Genomic DNA, 18,477 nt, shown 5'->3' on the forward strand with positions numbered 1-18,477 from the left:
CTAGCCAGGCTCCCCTCCCCACAGCCCTACACCTCAGCTCAGCCTCCCGACGTCAGCTCCTGGATGTCTGGCCAGCAACTTCAGCTCAGCTGAGCTTTGGGCCCCTCCAAGCCTCTCCCCTCCCCCGGGGTTCCACACCCCACCTCTGGCCATCACCTGGGCGTCTCCTCTCACAGGCCCTGGATCTAGACCAGAAGCGGGCAAACTACAGAACCACGGGCCACATCCGGCCCGCAGGACCCTCCTGCCTGGCCCCTGAGCTCCTGGCCTGGGAGGCTAGCCCCTGGCCCCTCCCCTGCTGTCCCCCCTCCCCTGCAGCCTCAGCTCGCCGCGCCGTGGGCACAATGCTCTGGGCTGCTGAGCAGCACAGTTGCAGAGCCGCAGCCTGACCAGTGCTCTGTGCTGCGTGTAAGGGTGCAGGGAGCTGTGGGGGTTGGATAGAGGGCAGGGGAGTTCGGGGTGGTCGTCAGGGGGTGGGGGTGTGGATAGGGGTCAGGGCAGTCAGAGGGTGGGGAACAGGGGGGTTGGATGGGGGCAGGGGTCCCGGGGGGGCAGTCAGGAATGAGAAAGGGGGTTGGTTGGGGTGGCAGAAGGCAGTCGGGGGGGGTCCAGGGATGGTCAAGGGACAGGGAGCAGGGGGTGGTGGATGGGGCAGGAGTCCCGGGGGGGCTAACAGGGAACAAGGGGGTTGGATGGGGCAGGAGTCCCGGGGGGCCATCAGGAGACAGGGAACAAGGGGGTTGGATGGGGCAAGAGTCCCGGGGGAGCTGTCAGGGGAAGAGAAGCAGGGGGGTCGGATAGGAGGCGGGGGCCGGGCCACCCCTGGCTGTTTGGGGAAACACAGCCTCCCCTAACCAGCCCTCCATACGATTTTGGAAACCCAATGTGGCCCTCAAGCCAAAAAGTTTGCCCAGCCCTGCTCTAGACCCTCCAGCCAGGCTGTGTCCAAGCCCTATGCTCCTTGCTCGCTCCCCTGTCTCCTGCCTCCGGCTGCAGCCAGCCTGGGCTCGGGCCTGTGCTTTGCGCAGGTGGGGCAGGGCACTCACGTCTCAATGGCCTTGCAGATGCTGTCGATGCTGAGGCCGCCCTTGCGGAGCGTGATGGCCAGGTTCTTGGCTCGGTTGGACTCGATCAGCGTCACCTTGCTAGGGGCCTTTTGAACAGCCTTCACCTTCAGGGTGCTGATGTCTAAGCTGGGGCCCTGAGCCTTCGTCTTGAACTGCTCCTCAAAGTCATTCATGTCCAGTTCCTGTGGGGAGGGGAGCGGAGAGGCAGAATGCAGCAGGACAGAGATGCAGAGAGGGAGGGGGAGCACCAGCACAATGTGGGGGGGGTGCAGGGGAGAGAGGGGGAGCCCGTTCCTCTAGGGCTGGGCCGGCTTCATACTGGTGACGTCCATGAAACTGTCCCAGCACTAGAGCCCCTCTCCAGGGTGCTGAAGAGCCTCCTCCAGCCACTTTCCCAGCAGGCTGGCAGGCAGGAGGCTCTTCCCTCTGCTTCCCGCACGCTGCTGCCCCATCTCACCTCCCTGGGCTGGGCTGTGCCAGGGCTGGGTGCTCCCGGGCTCAGGAGCCCACGCGGAGTCTCGCGACACCAGGCTGCCAATCCGGCCTACAGGCCCCTCGGGCAGTCTCCACGCAGAAATGCCTCGGTCAGCACAGCTCAGAGCCTGCTCCGCACCCCAGCCTATCCGCCCGGGACAAGACAGCCTCACCTGCAGGACCTTCTCGTCGTTGAGCTCGTTGAAGACGGTCCCGTTGATCTGGGTGGGTTTCAGAGCCACCCAGTTGAAGATGGGCATTCTGAACTTGGTTTGAATTGGCTTCTTGATCTTGACGGCTAGCAGGGAGAGGGAGGGAGAGGAGTGGGCTGGAAAGCTTGGCATGAGCGCCCACAGAACCAACCTGCAGCGCCAGGACAGCCAGGACCTTACAGCTCCTCCAGCACCCTCACAAAGCTTGCACAAGGGTTTCCACGCCTCCAAGAGAGCACGGCCCAGCTGGCCAGGGGCATTGTGGGCAATCTCCTTTCCCTGGCGCACGGCTTTGCCGCTGGAGGCAAGGCGGCAGATGGACCGATGTTCTGATCCATTTGGCAGAAGGCCAGGGACCAGGCTAAGCGGCCAGGACCTGAGCTGGAATGGCCACAGGTGCGATACTGAGTTAGACGGATCGATGGTCTGATACAGGCTGGCAGGGGGGTTTCACTGCTAGGTCAGGGGGACAGATCGACCCCAGGTCATTTTCAGCTGAAGGCTGTTTGGGGATGTGTGTGAAGTGATGCGTGTGATCAGTCTCCACAACACACCCAAACCCATTCCCCTGGCTGACTCAGCAGGGGTGAGGGCTGTCTGGACCAGGGGGACTGACCATCCCTTTTGTGATTAGGGTGACCAGATAGCAAGTGCGAAAAATCGGGATGGGGGAGGGGGGTAATAGGAGCCCATATAAAAAAAAGCCCCAAATATTGGGACTGTCCCTTTAAAATGGGGACATCTGGTCACCCTATTTATGGTGTGAATGATGCTATGCCTAATCGGTGGATAACCAGGGGACCCGTCTTCCTAGGGCATCCCCGGCCCCTCTGCCCAGCGCTGTGCTCTGGCTCTCACCCTGCACACTCCATGGACACCATCATATCCCGGAAACTGGACTCACCTGAACTGGCTGCTGTGCTCGGGCCACTGACCTCTCCAGCTGGCATTCCCAGGGGTGGGGGGGGTGGGGGGGGAGGTGCCGGGCCACCCTCCACTGAGAGGGGAGGAGGTGGTGGGATTTCGACCCCAGGAAGGGGCGGGGCAGGCGGAGGGGGTGCAGAAGGTGGGGCTTGCTGCTGAGAAGGCAGGTTGACAGAGCCTGCGTCGTCGGTGTGGGGCAGTGGTGGGGGAGATGGAGGCTGAGGAATCGTCTGGGCAGCAGCAGGGGGCGGCAGTGGGGAGCAAATGGAAGGAGATGGGAAATCTGCAAAATAAGTAAGAGAAATGTCACCCATCCACCCTGCCAGCAAGGGAGAGACTAGGCTCAGCAAGACGCCGAGGCGTCTGTCCCCAGCCACTGACCTGCTGGGTGACCTCTGGCAAGTCACAGCCCCCTCTCTGTGCCTCAGTTTCCCCATTTGTACCATTGGTGTACGATGCTGACCCTCCCCTGCAAAATGCTTTCAGATCCTCAGCTGGGAGGTGTAGCCAGAGAGTGTATCTGAACAGATCCGTGCAGCCCCTGGCCTGGGGGCCCCGATCCCAGGCAGCGGCCCGTGTGCACCATGGGGCGAACACAGGCAGCCGGTGGGCAGCGGGACCAGCACCAGCATGTGGAGATCCAGCTCCCTGCCGGCAAAGAGCCACCCTGGGGGCTCCGGGGCTTGCAGCCCCAGCCGGGACAGGTAACCCCACGGTAACCCAGAGCCTCACTCCCAATGCAGGGGTCCTCTTAACCCCTGCAGCCCCCCAGCTACGCTGCCCACTGACGGTACCTGTGCTGGTAGAGGCGGCAGCTTCTATAGGAACCGTGGGGACTGCTGTGGTTTCCATGACAACAGGGACAATCTCGATGGCAACGGCTCCCTCTGGCCCACGCAGGATCCGGACTAACCCCTTCTCCTCCAGCTCCTCCAGCTTCTGCTCCAAGGCCGAGGGACGGGCGTCCGCCGGCCGCTGCTGCGGGGGGGGCCGGGCTTGGCCGCTGGAGTCGTTGAGCCGCTCCTGAGCGGACACACACAGCACCGCGGGCATCAGCGCCATCCCCCCTCACAGGCGGAGGGACCCGATCCCCTCTGCCTCGCGCAGCAGCCAGCAGGGACCAGCCCGCCCGAGAGATCCAGCGGCGGTGGGGGGATCATCCACGAACAGAGAGAGGTGCCACCATGCCCCCCCGCCCCATCTCCGGCACTGGCAGCTGGGTGCCAGGAGCCCACCTACAGCAGGAGGGCCCCCGTCCCAGCCTCGCCGCACTGGGAGAGGAGCCTCTCGGGAAGGCTGACAGCAGCATCACCCCCCCACCTTTGCGAGATCTCAGTGCGGGAACATCTCCCCACTGGAACGCCCCCCACGCTCCCCGTCTCCCTGCCCCCACCCCGCCCGACACCTCTCTCACTGCCCCCCTGCACCTCCCCACTTGGCCTCACCCTGCCCCAGCCGAGGTGCCCCGCCCTCCCCTCCCCGCTGGTCTCACCCGCAGCGTCTCTGCTTCACGGCGCGTCTGGCTCAGCTGTTTCTCCAGCTCCGCGATCTTGGCCATTGACTCGTTCTCCACATCCTGGAGCTTCTCTGTGAGCTGCAAGAGGAGCGAGCCCTCAGCCAGTCCCCCACGAGGGGTGGGCCTGGGCACAGGCTCCCAGCACCCCGAGGGAGGAGGGGAGCTGCAGGTGAGACAGTCCCGATGCCAGGAGACCACGCTGGGAGCCCCCTGCCCAAGAGAAAGGTCCCAGCGTCCCCCCTCCAGCTGCCAGGGGCTGGGAGAACTCCTGGGACCGTAAGCCCAGGACGTGGGAAACCCCTGGGCTAGGCAGCGTGCCAGGGCACTCGCTGCCAGGGTCAAAGCTCCTGGTCCGATAGAGCCACAGGCGGCATGGAGGCCTTGTTCCCTAGCAACTCCCATTGGCCGAAAACAGGAACAGCGGGGACCAAAGCAACCAGCCCTCCTGTCCCGGAGCTGGGCGGTGCTAGGGGCCTGGAGGAGCAGCCCTGGAATCCCTCCCCGCTCTCAGGTCACAGAGACGCTGAGCACACGGCAGCATTTTCCTGCCCATACGCAGATGGGCTCCTGCAGCCGCCCTTCGCAGGAACGGCTCCTCGCTCCCTGCCTGCCCTGGCTGGTGCCCCAGGGCCCTTACATGCCCCACTTGCTCCTGGAGGTCCTCCATGTGCTCCAGCACGGCATTCTTGGTCTCTGTGTCCTCCAGCAGGGCACCCACGTCGAAGATGTTATCCAGGTACGCCTGGATCTGCACCTGCAGCTTGTCGCTCTCCGTGTAACGCAGCCTCTGTCACAAGACAGCAAGGGTCCCCATTCAAAGCCAGGCCCAGGCCCAGGCGTCCTGAGTCTAACGTTCTCAGCTGAATGCACATCCACACACACCTCCTCTTCTGGGGTCTCCGCGCAGCCTCCACCCTGCTCCTCCAGCCAACACAACTGGTCTGGAATGTGGCTCTGGGGAAGAGGGAGCCGGAGGAGCCCAGTCCTAGCCCAGCCCTTCTCTTTCCCAGCATTTCCAGGCTGCGTGGCCAATAGCCCAGGCTGGTATGTCACACGTGGTGCGTGCGGACGAGGCCCATTAAAGGAGATGGCTGTAGACAGAGGATGTCCCTCGTTGAGAGGACAGTGGCTAACACCTCCAGTGATGGGGGCATACAGACCAGCCTCCTCTCTCAGAACTCAGGGGGTCAGAGCAGCCTCACCTCCAGATACTCATCCAGCCCCAGGTGAGTGAACTCGTACTGCAGGAAGACGCGGAAGTTCATGTTCTCCACCGAGTGCACCACGATGTTGATAAACTGCATGCAGGCCACCTGCCGGGGAGCCCCAGGGTTAGCACCAGAGCCTCTCCTTCCACCAGGGCAAGCGGCGGGCGGGGGGTAGTGAGACACAAGCAGGGACACTATAGCCATCAGTGACCAGCACCAGAAGCAGCTGCCTGGCCTCCCAATCTTGTGACCTTGCCGCTCGAGGGTCTCGTGCTAGGCACATAAGCCAGCGTGAACAGTTCCAGCACGCATGAGATGGTGTCTCCCAGAGCTAGTGCCCTAGCGTGGCCGCGGAGTGCTTTAAGGAATTAGCAGAGAGGAGGCCCAAGGTCAAGCAAGTCAGCAGCAGAGAAGAGAACCCCAGCGTCCTGCCACCCACTCCAGAACACTGTCTCCCTTAATCAGAGCAGAAGAAATCATTGATCGTTTTTGTTTGGTGGCTAAATCCTAAATAAATAAATAAATAAATAAACTCATTTTCTTTCAAACCGAAGTGGGATTTTTTTCGTTTTTTCCTCTCAATGAAACAAAATCCACCACCACAACAATGTCATTTGCACTGAATGCAACGTTCGGAACGCCGACTTGAAACAAAAGCGTCAACCCAGTTTGTTTAGACATTGGCTAAATAATCTTTTTTGCTTTCAGGGTTTTTTGTGGCTGAAACTATTCACCGTGTTCGGCCCAAATTCAGTGCCCGAAAAATTTTATGGTGGATTTACTATTTGCCAAAGAAGTGTCACCCAGCTGGACCTTTAACACAGCCACGCTTAGTGGGAGGAGAGGAGGCAAGCCCAGAACCAACACAGCTGCTGGACACAGGGAAAATCAAGCCTCGAAGACCCAGTCAGAGGGGCTAATGGCATTTGGAACTGCCCCCTGCTCGCTCCGAGAGACCCTCCAGACTTGCAATATATCAACTACTGCCCTCTAGTGGTCTGATGCCTGTGCACGCTAAAAGCCCTATTACTACTGACCCCAAATGGGATTCACCCGTAGTTCAGGTGGCAGAGGCCTGGGAGTGAGGTTACAGGTTCTTTCCTCAGCGCCGCGCATGTACGGTTTAACAGAGGGCTGAAGGCTGTGTGCGGAGCCCTGGATCCATCCCAGGGGCAGGGGGGCATGCCCACCTATGGTGACAGGCGGAAGGAAGGGGTGCTGCAAACAGCTCTTTCCTGCACTAAGCAGATGGAAAAACCAGCCAAGTCTTCACATCACACAAGCCCTGAACACTCAGGCAGCAGCAGCATGTTATGGATGGTCTGGGGGATGGGGCAGGCGACGGGGCTGCCCTCCCCCCCGTCACTCTCCTCCCCCAATGCTCACCATGAAGTCAATGTTACTGTCCTCATTTCGGAAATACTCCATCAGCTTCTCAAAGCGATTCTTCTCTCCGCAGACCTGTGGGCAGGAGCAGAGACCGCTCAGCGCAGGCGGATTCTGTGCCACGGGCTGCTGCTGCTCCCTGCCAAGCAGAGAAGCCACCCAGCGAGGGAGCCGGGCCCAGACGGTGCCATCCTGCTGCCCTAGAGAGCAGTACGGTATCTGCCCTGCAGCCAGCCACAGTCCAAAAGCTTTGCAGTGCCCAGAACACGTGTGAGCCTGGGCAGTGCACGGGTCTGCGAGTGTAGGTGCACGAATGAGTGTGCCAGAGCAGACACCCCGCTTCGCTGAGCTCGCCCCAGCGTAACCCCACCCCTCACCACAGCCTGTTCCAGCTCTGAGCCCTCGGCGTAAAACCCCTGCAGCCCGTCTTCTGTTCCAAGGCTTGTGGGACTGAGATTTTTGTGCACTCCTAGAAATGAAGCCAAAGGCAGCTGGGGGAGAAAGGGGGGTAGATTTCCCAGGGGATCTCCAGCTCCTCCTCCCTGCCACATTACTCTAGTAGGTCAAAGCCCCCCAAGGTAAGAGACCATGCAGCGCCCCGCACATGGGGCCCTGGTCTGTGACCAGGCTGCCAGGTGCTGCTGCAGTACAAATCCTCGATAACAACTTGGCCCAGGATGAAACTCCAAAAACTGGCATCGATCTGCCACTAACTGGCATCCATCAGCTGACCAGATGGCTCAATAAAGCCAATGCCTTGCTGCCCCATGGGACTCATAATGACAGCGACCCAGAGCAGGAGAGGGACTCTTGTACATGGACATGGCCAGGGCACACCAGCAGGCGGCCACATGGCGATTGCTGGAATCCCAGCTGCAGAGGGATGGAAACCACGGAGGCATAAATGTTCAGTCCAGTGCAGCGACTCCTGGGAAGGGTCAGGCCAATGCAGTGCAGCGGGCAGCCCCTTCTGTGAGCCTGGTAGAGGCTGGGCCAGGCCCTGGGAAGACCCAGGATAGGGATACGAGGAGAGGTGGGCTGGGAGCTAGAGCCAGAGAGAACCGGAGGGTGCGTCTGAGTCCAGCAGCCTCCTTGGTTCACCATGGCCCTGCCCAGGCTCCTTCCCTACCAGGAGGGACGCTGCAGCTCAGAACAGGGCCCTGTGATGGTCAGGGCATTTGGGTCCAGCTCCAGCGCTAGGTCCTTTGGCCAACGCCAGGGCATGAGGACATGGGCAAGGTCTGGCCCTCAGAGAGACGGCCTTGTTCTGGGCAGGACTTCTCCAGTTAGCGATGCCTGCGCCATCCTACCCCTGTGCAGTGCAGGGGCAGTGCCCGGGCCACAGGACCTGGGCCAGAGCCAACCAACGAGGGGAGGGAATTGGGGGGTTGTGGACAATTAAATTCCTCCAGCTGCTCCCTGGCTCTCATTTCTCTACTGTTCCTTGCAGGGTGCGGGCTCTGCCATGGGGCTGTGAGCCCCCCATGGCCCATCGTGCAGTGCCAGCAGGGGCTTGGAGAACTCACTCAATACATTAATTAATACCGATTCCCCTCGGATAGCACCTTCCAGCCGAGGCTCGGCACTGGAGCCTCACGCCCCCTTTGAGGTGGGTTAGTTTCATTATTCCCATTATACAGATGGGGAAACAGAGGCATGGAGCTGGAATGGTCTGGCCCATGGTCACCCAGCATGCTAGCAGCAGAGCCAGGAATAGAACCCAGGCGTCCTGGCTCCAAGCACAGCCATGGCTGGGATGCAGGGATAGGAGAGAGACAGCACGGGTGGCTGCTGAAACAGACATGCTAGTGAACTGTAACCCGAGTCACGGAGCCAACAGAGCCCCCCGTGTCCGGCCCCCATGACTGCAGGCCATGCTCCGGCTCGCTGGCCCGTCTCCAGCACAAGGGACCAGGTCCTCTGCCCTCCATTCATCGTTCAGCTGTCAGCCTGGGTTCCCGTCTCCCGCTCGCCTCCCGCTAGCCTCAGCCCAGCTCCCTGCTGCTGCACCCGGGAATTCAATCCAGCCTGCAGCCCATGTCACCCAATCGGCCCCTTTGTTGGAGCCCCCTTGTAGGGTTACAGCAGTAACAGAGCGACAGCTGGGGCAGCTCATTGCCAGGCACCAGCAGCCCTGCCCGAGCATCGTATCGCTGACCGAATGGGGCCAGCACTTCACACACTGCCAGCGTGGAACAGCCACCACGCAGGGGCCCTCGGCACATTGGTTCTGTTCCACCAGGGGAGAAGGGGGAGCAGCAAAGGGCAACAGCAGGACACGGTGTGACGAAGTGGGACTATTCTTAATGTTTCCTCTGAATATTGTGGGGGTGCCTCAGTTTCCTCTATGCAGTTCTTAAGTATCTAGGGGGTGGGGTAAGGGTGTATGATCATTGCAGAGCCCTAGAGGGCAGGTGTGTGCAGGAGTCTGGACACAGAGAATGGCCGACACCCTGTTTCCTGGCAACTGATGGCCTGGGCCCTTCCCCCCTGCAAGGTGAGAGCTAAAGGGTTGGAGAACAAAGGAATCCGGTGACCTCCTGGCCCGGGAAAGGGACAAAGCCCAGAGGAGGAGGGGCTGGAGAGAGTTTCAGTTTGGAGCTGGTTGGAGACATGGAGTGAAGGGCAGACGTGGTTGTCTGGCTCACTGCCCCCCAAAATGGACCCAACTGAGGGGTCCTGTTCTCTGCACTGACAAGCTCTGGTTTAGACCATGTTCCTGTCGTCTAATAAACCTTCTGTTTTACTGGCTGGCTGAGAGTCACGTCTGACTGCAGAGTTGGGGTGCAGGACCCTCTGGCTTCCCCGGGAGCCCGCCTGGGTGGACTCGCTGTGGGAAGCGCACGGAGGGGCAGAGGATGCTGAATGCTCCAAGGTCAGACCCAGGAAGGGGGAAGCCGGGTGAGCTGTGTGTCCTGCAGACAGGCTGCTCACAGAGAGGAGACTCCCCAGAGTCCTGCCTGGCTTCGTAGGGAGCAGTTCCCGAGTATCGCCCGGGGACGCCGTGACACACGGCCCCGGGGGCTGCTGGGCAGGACAGAGGGACACTGACAGCGCTATGCTGGGTGGCAGGGCTAGGCTGGGGGCAGGGCTAGACTGGGGCAGCGTGGGGCTGCCAGGCAGGACATGGGGACACTGGCAGACTTCATGCAGGGTACCCAGGACTCTGGCACAGCCTCTGCCCATCGCTTGCCACCATTAGCAGCACCACACTCAGGAGCCCTTCCCTCAGTGCCCCGAGCTCTCTGGGCGGGGAGATGAGGGAGCTTTCCCCAGTGCTTGGCCTTCCCCCGAGAGGCAAATCTCCGCCACTGCGTGAAGTGCCCCCGTCCCATCCTGTGCTGCACTAGAACCTCCCTGAGGGAGCCCAACGGGAGACACTGGCAGCACCCGGGCACCAGCCACGCCTGCGAGAACTTCACGGCTGGCAGCGCAGAACCCGCTCTGAGTGCCTGGCAGAGGAGCTGGGCATTCTCCGCTCCGGGGGCACGGGCCGTGGGGCCGTTGCAAAGGGACGTCAGACCCTTCCTTCAGAGCCGCGACACCAAGGGGTCAGAGGTGAGGGGATTTTACAAACCCCAACAGCAAGAGGGATGGTTTCAGGAGCCCAGAACGGGCAGGCTGTTCCCCAGGGACGGCAGGTGGGGGGGCGGCTAAATGTGAGTGGGACGGAAGGATTGTAGGCTGGCTCCAAGGTCATTTGGGGGAGATTTTCAGAAATGTTTAAGGGAGTTAGGAGCATGACTCCCATTGATAGCCAATGGGACTGTGCTCCTAGCTCTCCTAGGAACTTCTAAAAGACTTCCCCTTCCTGGCTGTATGGGGGCAGGGCAAGACTGGTCATGGGCAGAGATACCATGCTGTATCACCAGCTTTCCAGGCAACGCCCTATGGTCAGAGCCAGGGTCGAGGAGTAGGAGACCTGAGGTCCATTCCTGCCTCTGCCACTAACTCACCATGGAGCCTTGGGTGAGTCCTTTCCCCACTCTGTGCCTCAGTTTCCCCATATGTACCACGGTAGGTAACTGTGACCTCCCTCCATAGGATTTACAAGGGTCAATACATCAGCGTCTGGAAAACACCTTGAGATCGTTGGCAGAAGGGGCTAGGGAAGGGCGCCGGATTGTTCCTTGCTACCACTAAGGGCTGGCGCAGACAGGAAGAGACGGGAAACCTTCGGTACGGCGTCCATCCGACACCCTGCGACACACCCGCATGCCAGCTGTCAGCCCTGGGCAGGGAGCCACGGAGGGCAGAGGTCACGTTCTGACCCCATTCTGAACACCCCCACCTGCAGACAAGCCGGAGCCAGTGCTGGGGGCTCCCAGAAGGCAGCAATGGCAGGAGGGTTGGTTCTTGCCCCAGCACTGGCAGCAGAGACATGCCCTGCCTCTGCCCATCCTGGCTAGAGCATGGGGTCCTGGCCCCCTGCTCTGTCTGCAGAGACACGCCAGCCCTGCCAGCCAGGGCATGCTGCGGAGGGGAGGGGAGGGGATGGAGGGAAGCGTGAGCCAAAACACACCGAGCTGGTGAGGGGCTGGCTGGCGTGCAGATGGCCGCTGGGCTCGGGGAAATGTCTGTGTATTCCGGGGATGGAGGACAGGCTCCACGGAGTGGGGCTGTGACGGACTGGGGGATTGCAGAGGGGAGAGGGTCCCGCCGCTCCAGCCCTGCGTCAGTGCCAAGGAGAGCCCCTCATGGACCCGGCCCACAAGGTGTGAGGCAGGGGCTCCTCAGAGAGAGACGTGCTCCATGATGCTCCCCCCGGCCAGAGACCCGTCCCTCAGAGAGACCCCACCTGGGCCCAACCCGATGCTCTGCTCAGTTCTGGCACAGGGCGGGCCGGCCACGCACAGCACCCACGTCCTTACGCCGAGGGCACAACGTGGTCCTCGGACTGGAGGGGAGACGTAGCTCGGCCCCCCAACAGCAGCGACCAGGTTACCTATCTGACTGGCCAGAGCCCTAGAGGAGGGCCATGGGGTGCAGCCCTGCGCAAGAGGCGGGGCGGGAGGTGACCGAGCAGGGCTCCCCCAGCTCCTGACACGCACAGACACAGCAAGGCGGCACCGAGGGACCAGAACCAGGCTGCTCAGTCACGGAGCGTAAATTCCTGTGGCTGCCACGCACAGCCACGTTCCTTAGGACCTGGTGCGTCTCCTCTCCTCAGACCTGGCCCAGCTCAGCCCCCAGCAGGCAGCTGGGTACCAGATGGGGAAACTGAGGCCTGGGGAAGGGCAGGGATTTATCAGAGCTACACTGAGAGCTGCTGTCAGAACTGGGACTAGGAGGCAGGAGTTCCTGGCTCCCACCCCTAGGCCAGGCCCCACCCCCATTGCCCCCATCCTCTCCAGCAGGGGCTCTGAGATCCTCAGGGCCAGCCGGCTCCTGGGCCCCACCGGCTCTGACCCAGTCGCTGGGGGACCCACCTCTTTGAAGTTGTCAAAGGCAGCAAGGATGATGTCGTGCCCTCCTCGGACCAGGCACACAGCGGCCAGCAGCTCCAGGACGAGGGCTTTGGTCCTACAGGGAGAACACAGGGTCTGACTCCCTCTGGGGGCTGCCCCTTCTCTATGGCATCAGCCACAAGGTGCTTGTCCTCACTCACTGTGCCCCCTCCCTATGGTCTCTAATTCACTCCCAGGTCCGTCAGCCCCCTGCCAGCTTCCATTGCCCATATGTTAACCTCTCAAATGACGTGTCCCGTGCTGCCCTGCACGCTTGGGGGAGCTCCCCAAAACATCAGCAAAGCTGCCTCCTGACCCTCCTTAAATCCCTCCTTTGCCGCCATGCCACAGCCAGGCCACCACTGACCAGCCCTACCTCGCTGCTTCCTTGTGCTCCCCCATCTCTGTCTGCAGCTGCCGTCTCTTGTTTCTTACTTAGTCTGTCAACTCTCTGGGGCAGGGCCTGGCTTTTTGTTCTGTGTTTGTACAGCACCTGGCGCAGCAGGGACCCACAGCATGAGGAAGAGGGGCGGGGAGCATACCTGGGGTTTTTGTTGTTCAGACTCAAGGTGATCTCGTTGACACAGGCTGGATGGTTCATCACCAGGCTGAATCCAGACTAGGGGGAGAGGCAGGTGTTAGCAGGTTTCATAGAATCATAGAATATCAGGGTTGGAAGAGACCTCAGGAGGTCATCTAGTCCAACCCCCTGCTCAAAGCAGGACCAATCCTCAACTAAATCATCCCAGCCAGGGCTTTGTCAAGCCGGACCTTAAAAACCTCAAAGGAAAGAGATTCCACCACCTCCCTAGGGAACCCATTCCAGTGTTTCACCACCCTCCTAATGAAATAGTGTTTCCTAATATCCAACCTAAACCTCCCCCACTGCAACTTTAGACCATTACTCCTCGTTCTGTCATCTGCTACCACTGAGAATAGTCTAGATCCATCCTCTTTGGAACCCCCTCTCAGGTAGTTGAAAGCAGCTACCAAATCCCCCCTCATTCTTCTCTTCCGCAGACTAAACATCCTCAGTTCCCTCAGCCTCTCCTCGTAAGTTGTGTGCCTCAGCCCCCTGACCATTTTTGTTCCCCTCCGCTGGACTCTCCAATTTGTCCACATCCTTTCTGTAGTGGGGGGTCCAAAACTGGACGCAATACTCCAGATGTGGCCTCATCAGTGCCGAATAGAGGGGAATAATCACTTCCCTCGATCTGCTGGCAATGCTCCCACTAATGCAGCCCAATCTGCCGTTAGCCTTCTTGGCAACAAGGGCACACTGGTGACACATATCCGGCTTCTCGTCCACTGTAACCCCTAGGTCCTTTTCTGCAGAACTGCTGCCGAGCCATTCGGTCCCTAGTCTGTAGCGGTGCATTGGGTTCTTCCGTCCTAAGTGCAGGACTCTGCACTTGTCCTTGTTGAACCTCATCAGATTTCTTTTGGCCCAATCCTCTAATTTTTTTAGGTCCCTCTGTATCCTATCCCTACCTGCCAGCGTATCTACCTCTCCTCACAGTTTAGTGTCATCTGCAAACTTGGGGCGGATCCCACGCCTCACCCTTCCCCCCCACACACTCTGAAATGCTTGTGTGTCTTTAAGGCAGAGACCACCTGGGCAAGACCAGAGGGGCACGGATTGCAGGCCCATCGTGCCCAAGGTGCTGGCAAGCCCCTGCCAGCTGCTCTGCCCCCTCTGCCGGCCCCCACAGGACCCGACACACCAAGCTGAGCCAGGCCAGTTACAAGGACCACACTGAGGAGCAGCTGATGCCATGGGCATGATGGCACTCAGAGCCCCCTCCCCTGCCGAGGAGAGACCGCAGCACTTAGGGGTCTCTCTCGTGGACCAGGCCCCCAGGCTCAGAGCCGCAGAGAGTCCAGGCTTCCAGGCAGCACATCAGGAGGGGCTGCAGGGATGGCAGCTGGGGGCAAGAGGGAGAACCCAACCGGAGGGGAGGGGAGAAAGGGGAAAAGGAAGGAAGGGGGAAGAATCATAGAATCATAGAATATCAGGGTTGGAAGGGACCCCTGAAGGTCATCTAGTCCAACCCCCTGCTCGAAGCAGGACCAATTCCCAGTTAAATCATCCCAGCCAGGGCTTTGTCAAGCCTGACCTTAAAAACCTCTAAGGAAGGAGATTCTACCACCTCCCTAGGTAATGCATTCCAGTGTTTCACCACCCTCTTAGTGAAAAAGTTTTTCCTAATATCCAATCTAAACCTCCCCCACTGCAACTTGAGACCATTACTCCTCGTTCTGTCATCTGCTACCATTGAGAACAGTCTAGAGCCATCCTCTTTGGAACCCCCTTTCAGGTAGTTGAAAGCAGCTATCAAATCCCCCCTCATTCTTCTCTTCTGCAGGCTAAACAATCCCAGCTCCCTCAGCCTCTCCTCATAAGTCATGTGTTCTAGACCCCTAATCATTTTTGTTGCCCTTCGCTGGACTCTCTCCAATTTATCCACATCCTTCTTGTAGTGTGGGGCCCAAAACTGGACACAGTACTCCAGATGAGGCCTCACCAATGTTGAATAGAGGGGAACGATCACGTCCCTTGATCTGCTCGCTATGCCCCTACTTATACATCCCAAAATGCCATTGGCCTTCTTGGCAACAAGGGCACACTGCTGACTCATATCCAGCTTCTCGTCCACTGTCACCCCTAGGTCCTTTTCCGCAGAACTGCTGCCTAGCCATTTGGTCCCTAGTCTGTAGCGGTGCATTGGATTCTTCCATCCTAAGAAGAAGAGGAAGGGGGGATGCTGGAGAAAGGGATGCAGGGGAGAGCAGGAAGGTGGCAACTCAGTCACATTCAGGTTTCAGGCCCCACGTGGTGGGACTGACCCTCTGGTCAGCACAGCCCACCCAGGAACGCCCCCGGGGTGCCAGGTGGAACCCGCACTCGCCCCCACCCCGTATGCCTGGGCTGGAGATGTATCAAACAGTTCACTGCCCGAGGGGCAGGCGAGAGGTCGCCAGCACCATCTGGGCTTCGGGGACTGTCTTCTGCTGGGACCCCACAGATTAAATGGTGGGGGCTGCTGGCACTGTGCCTCTGGGGTCCCTCCATTTTCACGGGTGGCTGGTGGAGTCCGGGCCACCGCTGGGTGGGATGATTTCCCTGAGACTGTCCCGGAGGGGCAGCACTTGGTAACAGCTGGGGACAGCGAGGCTCCCTGGGGTGGCTCACAGCTAAGTGGGGCTGAAACTCAGCAGGGAGATCACAACGCCAGACACGTCTCTCCCCGGCTGGCTGCTGGGAAGGGCGAGGGGCTCCCTGTCCCAGAGTGGGGGGGCTCTGCTCTGCAGTGCCTGGACAGGGAGCTCCAGCCCGAGGGTTACCGTGGTCCCTGCACAGCCGCACAGAGCAGGACCCAAACCCCCTCTCTGCCCAGGAGTCTCCCACCCCACCGGGAACTGCCTTGCTGGCGAGCGTGCTGGCCGGGGACCAGCACCTGGCCCCCCGCAGGGCTGCGCTCGGGCCGCGGCCTTGCCCCACCTGGTAGTTCATGATGGCGCGCAGACACATGATGCAGACGTGGACGTCGTCCTTCTGGCCGATGATGCGCGAGTTCCGCAGAGCCTTCCTGCTGGGCGCCGGGTTGAGTCTGGGCCAAAGGGAGAGAGCGGGTGACGCCAGGGAAGGGCTCGGCGGGCAGCACAGCCACAGAAAGCACCGGCTGGGGGCCTGGCTGGCTCAGACTGGGAACGGGGTCCCCTCTGACCCGTCCACAGTCTGCAGCCCAGACACCCCCCCACAGGCCGTCCTGGCAGAGAGGCCAGCGACTGAGTGGGCTGGGCTCTGCCTCGCGCCAGGACAGGACTGAGGCCCTGCGGTGGGTCGAGCGGGGCAGCTGCTGAACCTGCTGCGGGAAATCAGGAGAGGACCCTTGTCCCAGGGCTGTCAGTCCGGTGCCTTTCACCAACACTACGGGGGCTTATGGCCTGGAACGACCTGGCATTGCGGCTGGCCGGGGAGAGCAAAGGGCACCGGCCCGGCCCAGTCTGCACCCTAGTGCACTGGTGATCTCAGATGGCTGCAGGAGGCTCACCGGGGCGCATAGGAGTTCATAGGTGGCCTGGGTTTACTCTCCTGATCGCTCCAAGGGGCGCTGGAGGGGACGCTTGGGTGGACTTGTTGAAAGAATGTGTGGATCTGCTGGTTCAAGTGGCAGCACCTGAAGGAGGATTACGGCCTGCAGGACAGGAGGGAGAAACAGTCCTTGATGGGGAGGTGCCCTCCTTGGAGGCATGTGGCGGAGTGGAATGGCGGGGGCTTGGCGACCTCTCTGGGCCACAGGCCGATGGCCAGGAGGCCTCAGCGTCCAGCAACGGAGCAAGGCCAGGTTGTGCACTAAGCACCACGCTCTTCTTACAGGTGGCTAGAGGGCCCAGGGCCTGGATCTTCCTTGGCTTTACCACCAGGCCCTGCTCATCACACCTCTGATCTTTGCATGCAGTGAACTTCCTTTGCCTTTCCATGCTCACATTTCTAAATATCCAGTCCCTAAAGAGGGTCCCTGCCCTGTCCATGTCACTGCACTGGCAGCTGCTCCCCGCGTCCCAACCCCTCAGAGCGGATGGCACACATTGACACCCCCACAGCCTGCAAGGGCGCAGTCTCCAGGGGCACATGTGTGGGCTTTAAGCCAGTAATTCTGGGCTGGGTTCCTGAGCAGTCACTGCAGGTAGCAGCCGGGTGAGCTGGGAACTCAGTAAGTCCCTATTGATTCTTAAGGGGTATTTCTGCTCTGGAAATCAGCTGGCACAGTGCCTGGAGTGCCATGGCTATCATCTCTCTGGCTCCATGCCCAGCGTGCTGTGGTTAGGTGATTTCCTAGCTGCCAGCCTTGCAAACACACCCCGGGGAGTGGGGGGGACGACACGCCAGGCTCTTTCCTCCTTGCACATCACCATGAGCAGCCAAGGCTCTGCAGGCCAAAGCAGACACCACCTGCGCAGCCCTAGAACTGCCCAAAGGAGCGATTCTACGCATGCACAAAAGGCTCCTCCCCCGGCTAAACAGGTCCCGCAGCGCTAATGGGGTCAGACTCCGGCCGCCCCCTGCCACCCGTGGCTGGGCTGGCCCCACAGGGCCAATGGGATCAGACTCCAGCTTACTCCCCCTGTGGCTAGGCTGGCCTCACAGGACCAGTGGGGTCAGACTCCAGCTCCCACCCCCACCCCCTGACTGGGCTGGCCCCACGGGGATAACAGGAGTAAACACCTGTATCCCTGAGTCAGTAGGTCTGACTGCACACAAAGGGAGCGTGAAGCGGCACCGTAGGACAACCTCACACACGACGAGAAACAGAACTGGGAAGTGAGCCAGAGCCTGACCCCAAGCACCAGGAACCCTGGGGCAGACGGCAGAGCCAAATCTCCACCATCCCCAAGAGCGAGCCCTGGTTACCTACCGTGAGACACGGCCCGAGGGAAGCGTGCAAAAGAAGCCTGTGGTTAGAATGTAGGAGGGGAACGGGCATGCACAGAGCCGCATGAGGTGAGCGGGCTTTGAACTAGAACCGTCTCCCATCAATATGGATCAGAACCAGCCAGATTCAGCCTGGGTGTGGGTGGGTCCAGCTCCACAACGTCCACTTTTAACATTTCACCTTGTTTTCAGATCCACAAGATTTTACCCTATTGTCCTTTTAGGCCTCACAACCTATCCTGTGCTAGCACCCTGATGGGGAAACCGAGGCACAGGAGGGGACAGGACTTGTCCCAGGTCACATGGTGAGTCAGGAGCAGAGTCGGGATGTTTTAGTGGTCAGGGCACTAGGTTCAATTCCCTGCTCTGCTACAAACCTACTGTGTGACCCTGGGCAAATCGTTTAGTCTCTCTGTGCCTGAGCTGGGTGAAATGGGGACAATGGCACTTCCCTACCACCTGGGGGTGCTGAGGAGAAATACATGAGAAGAGGCCAGTGGTAACAGATAAGTAGTTACGATAATTTCTCAGGGACAGAACCTGGATTCCTGGCGCTGGGTCCCCTGCATTAGACAGTCCGTGCTTCCTGGGGCTGCGGGAGTGGGGTGTAATTCAGGTACAGATGTTCTCTGGGTCACCAAGCTCCATGTTTATCAGTTTAGGGGGCAGTTGTTAGAGACCTCCCAGATTATCATTTACCCACACTTGGCCTTCTGGCCAACATCAGGTCAGTGCAGTTTCTGGTGGTCCTCTAGCGGCTACAGCCCTGACCCCGCTGCGCAAGCATCACTCAGCCACAGCCAATA

The 18,477-nt window shown here is 60.1% G+C and overlaps 1 protein-coding gene across 11 annotated transcripts in view; it reads right to left on the minus strand.

Moving 5' to 3' along the window:
• The window catches only part of FMNL1 (formin like 1), a 74,162-nt gene that overhangs the window by 19,226 nt on the left and 36,459 nt on the right, over positions 1–18,477 (minus strand). For 5 of the 11 annotated variants that reach the window (XM_075123543.1, XM_075123544.1, XM_075123542.1 and 2 more), the window contains 11 exons: positions 15,737–15,845; positions 12,777–12,853; positions 12,217–12,310; positions 6,788–6,862; positions 5,396–5,506; positions 4,831–4,980; positions 4,170–4,271; positions 3,472–3,700; positions 2,658–2,960; positions 1,715–1,839; positions 1,047–1,249 (listed from right to left, as the gene is read on the minus strand). In XM_075123543.1, the coding sequence (XP_074979644.1) occupies positions 1,047–1,249; positions 1,715–1,839; positions 2,658–2,960; positions 3,472–3,700; positions 4,170–4,271; positions 4,831–4,980; positions 5,396–5,506; positions 6,788–6,862; positions 12,217–12,310; positions 12,777–12,853; positions 15,737–15,845 (1,578 nt within the window). Of the gene's footprint in view, positions 1–1,046; positions 1,250–1,714; positions 1,840–2,657; positions 2,961–3,471; positions 3,701–4,169; positions 4,272–4,830; positions 4,981–5,395; positions 5,507–6,787; positions 6,863–12,216; positions 12,311–12,776; positions 12,854–15,736; positions 15,846–16,289; positions 16,416–18,477 lie in introns of all 11 variants that reach the window. The other 6 variants (XM_075123538.1, XM_075123537.1, XM_048829754.2 and 3 more) reach the window with 3 other exon arrangements.

The sequence above is a fragment of the Caretta caretta genome, chromosome 27 (assembly GCF_965140235.1).
Source record: "Caretta caretta isolate rCarCar2 chromosome 27, rCarCar1.hap1, whole genome shotgun sequence".
In the NCBI taxonomy this organism is placed as follows: Eukaryota; Metazoa; Chordata; order Testudines; family Cheloniidae; genus Caretta; species Caretta caretta.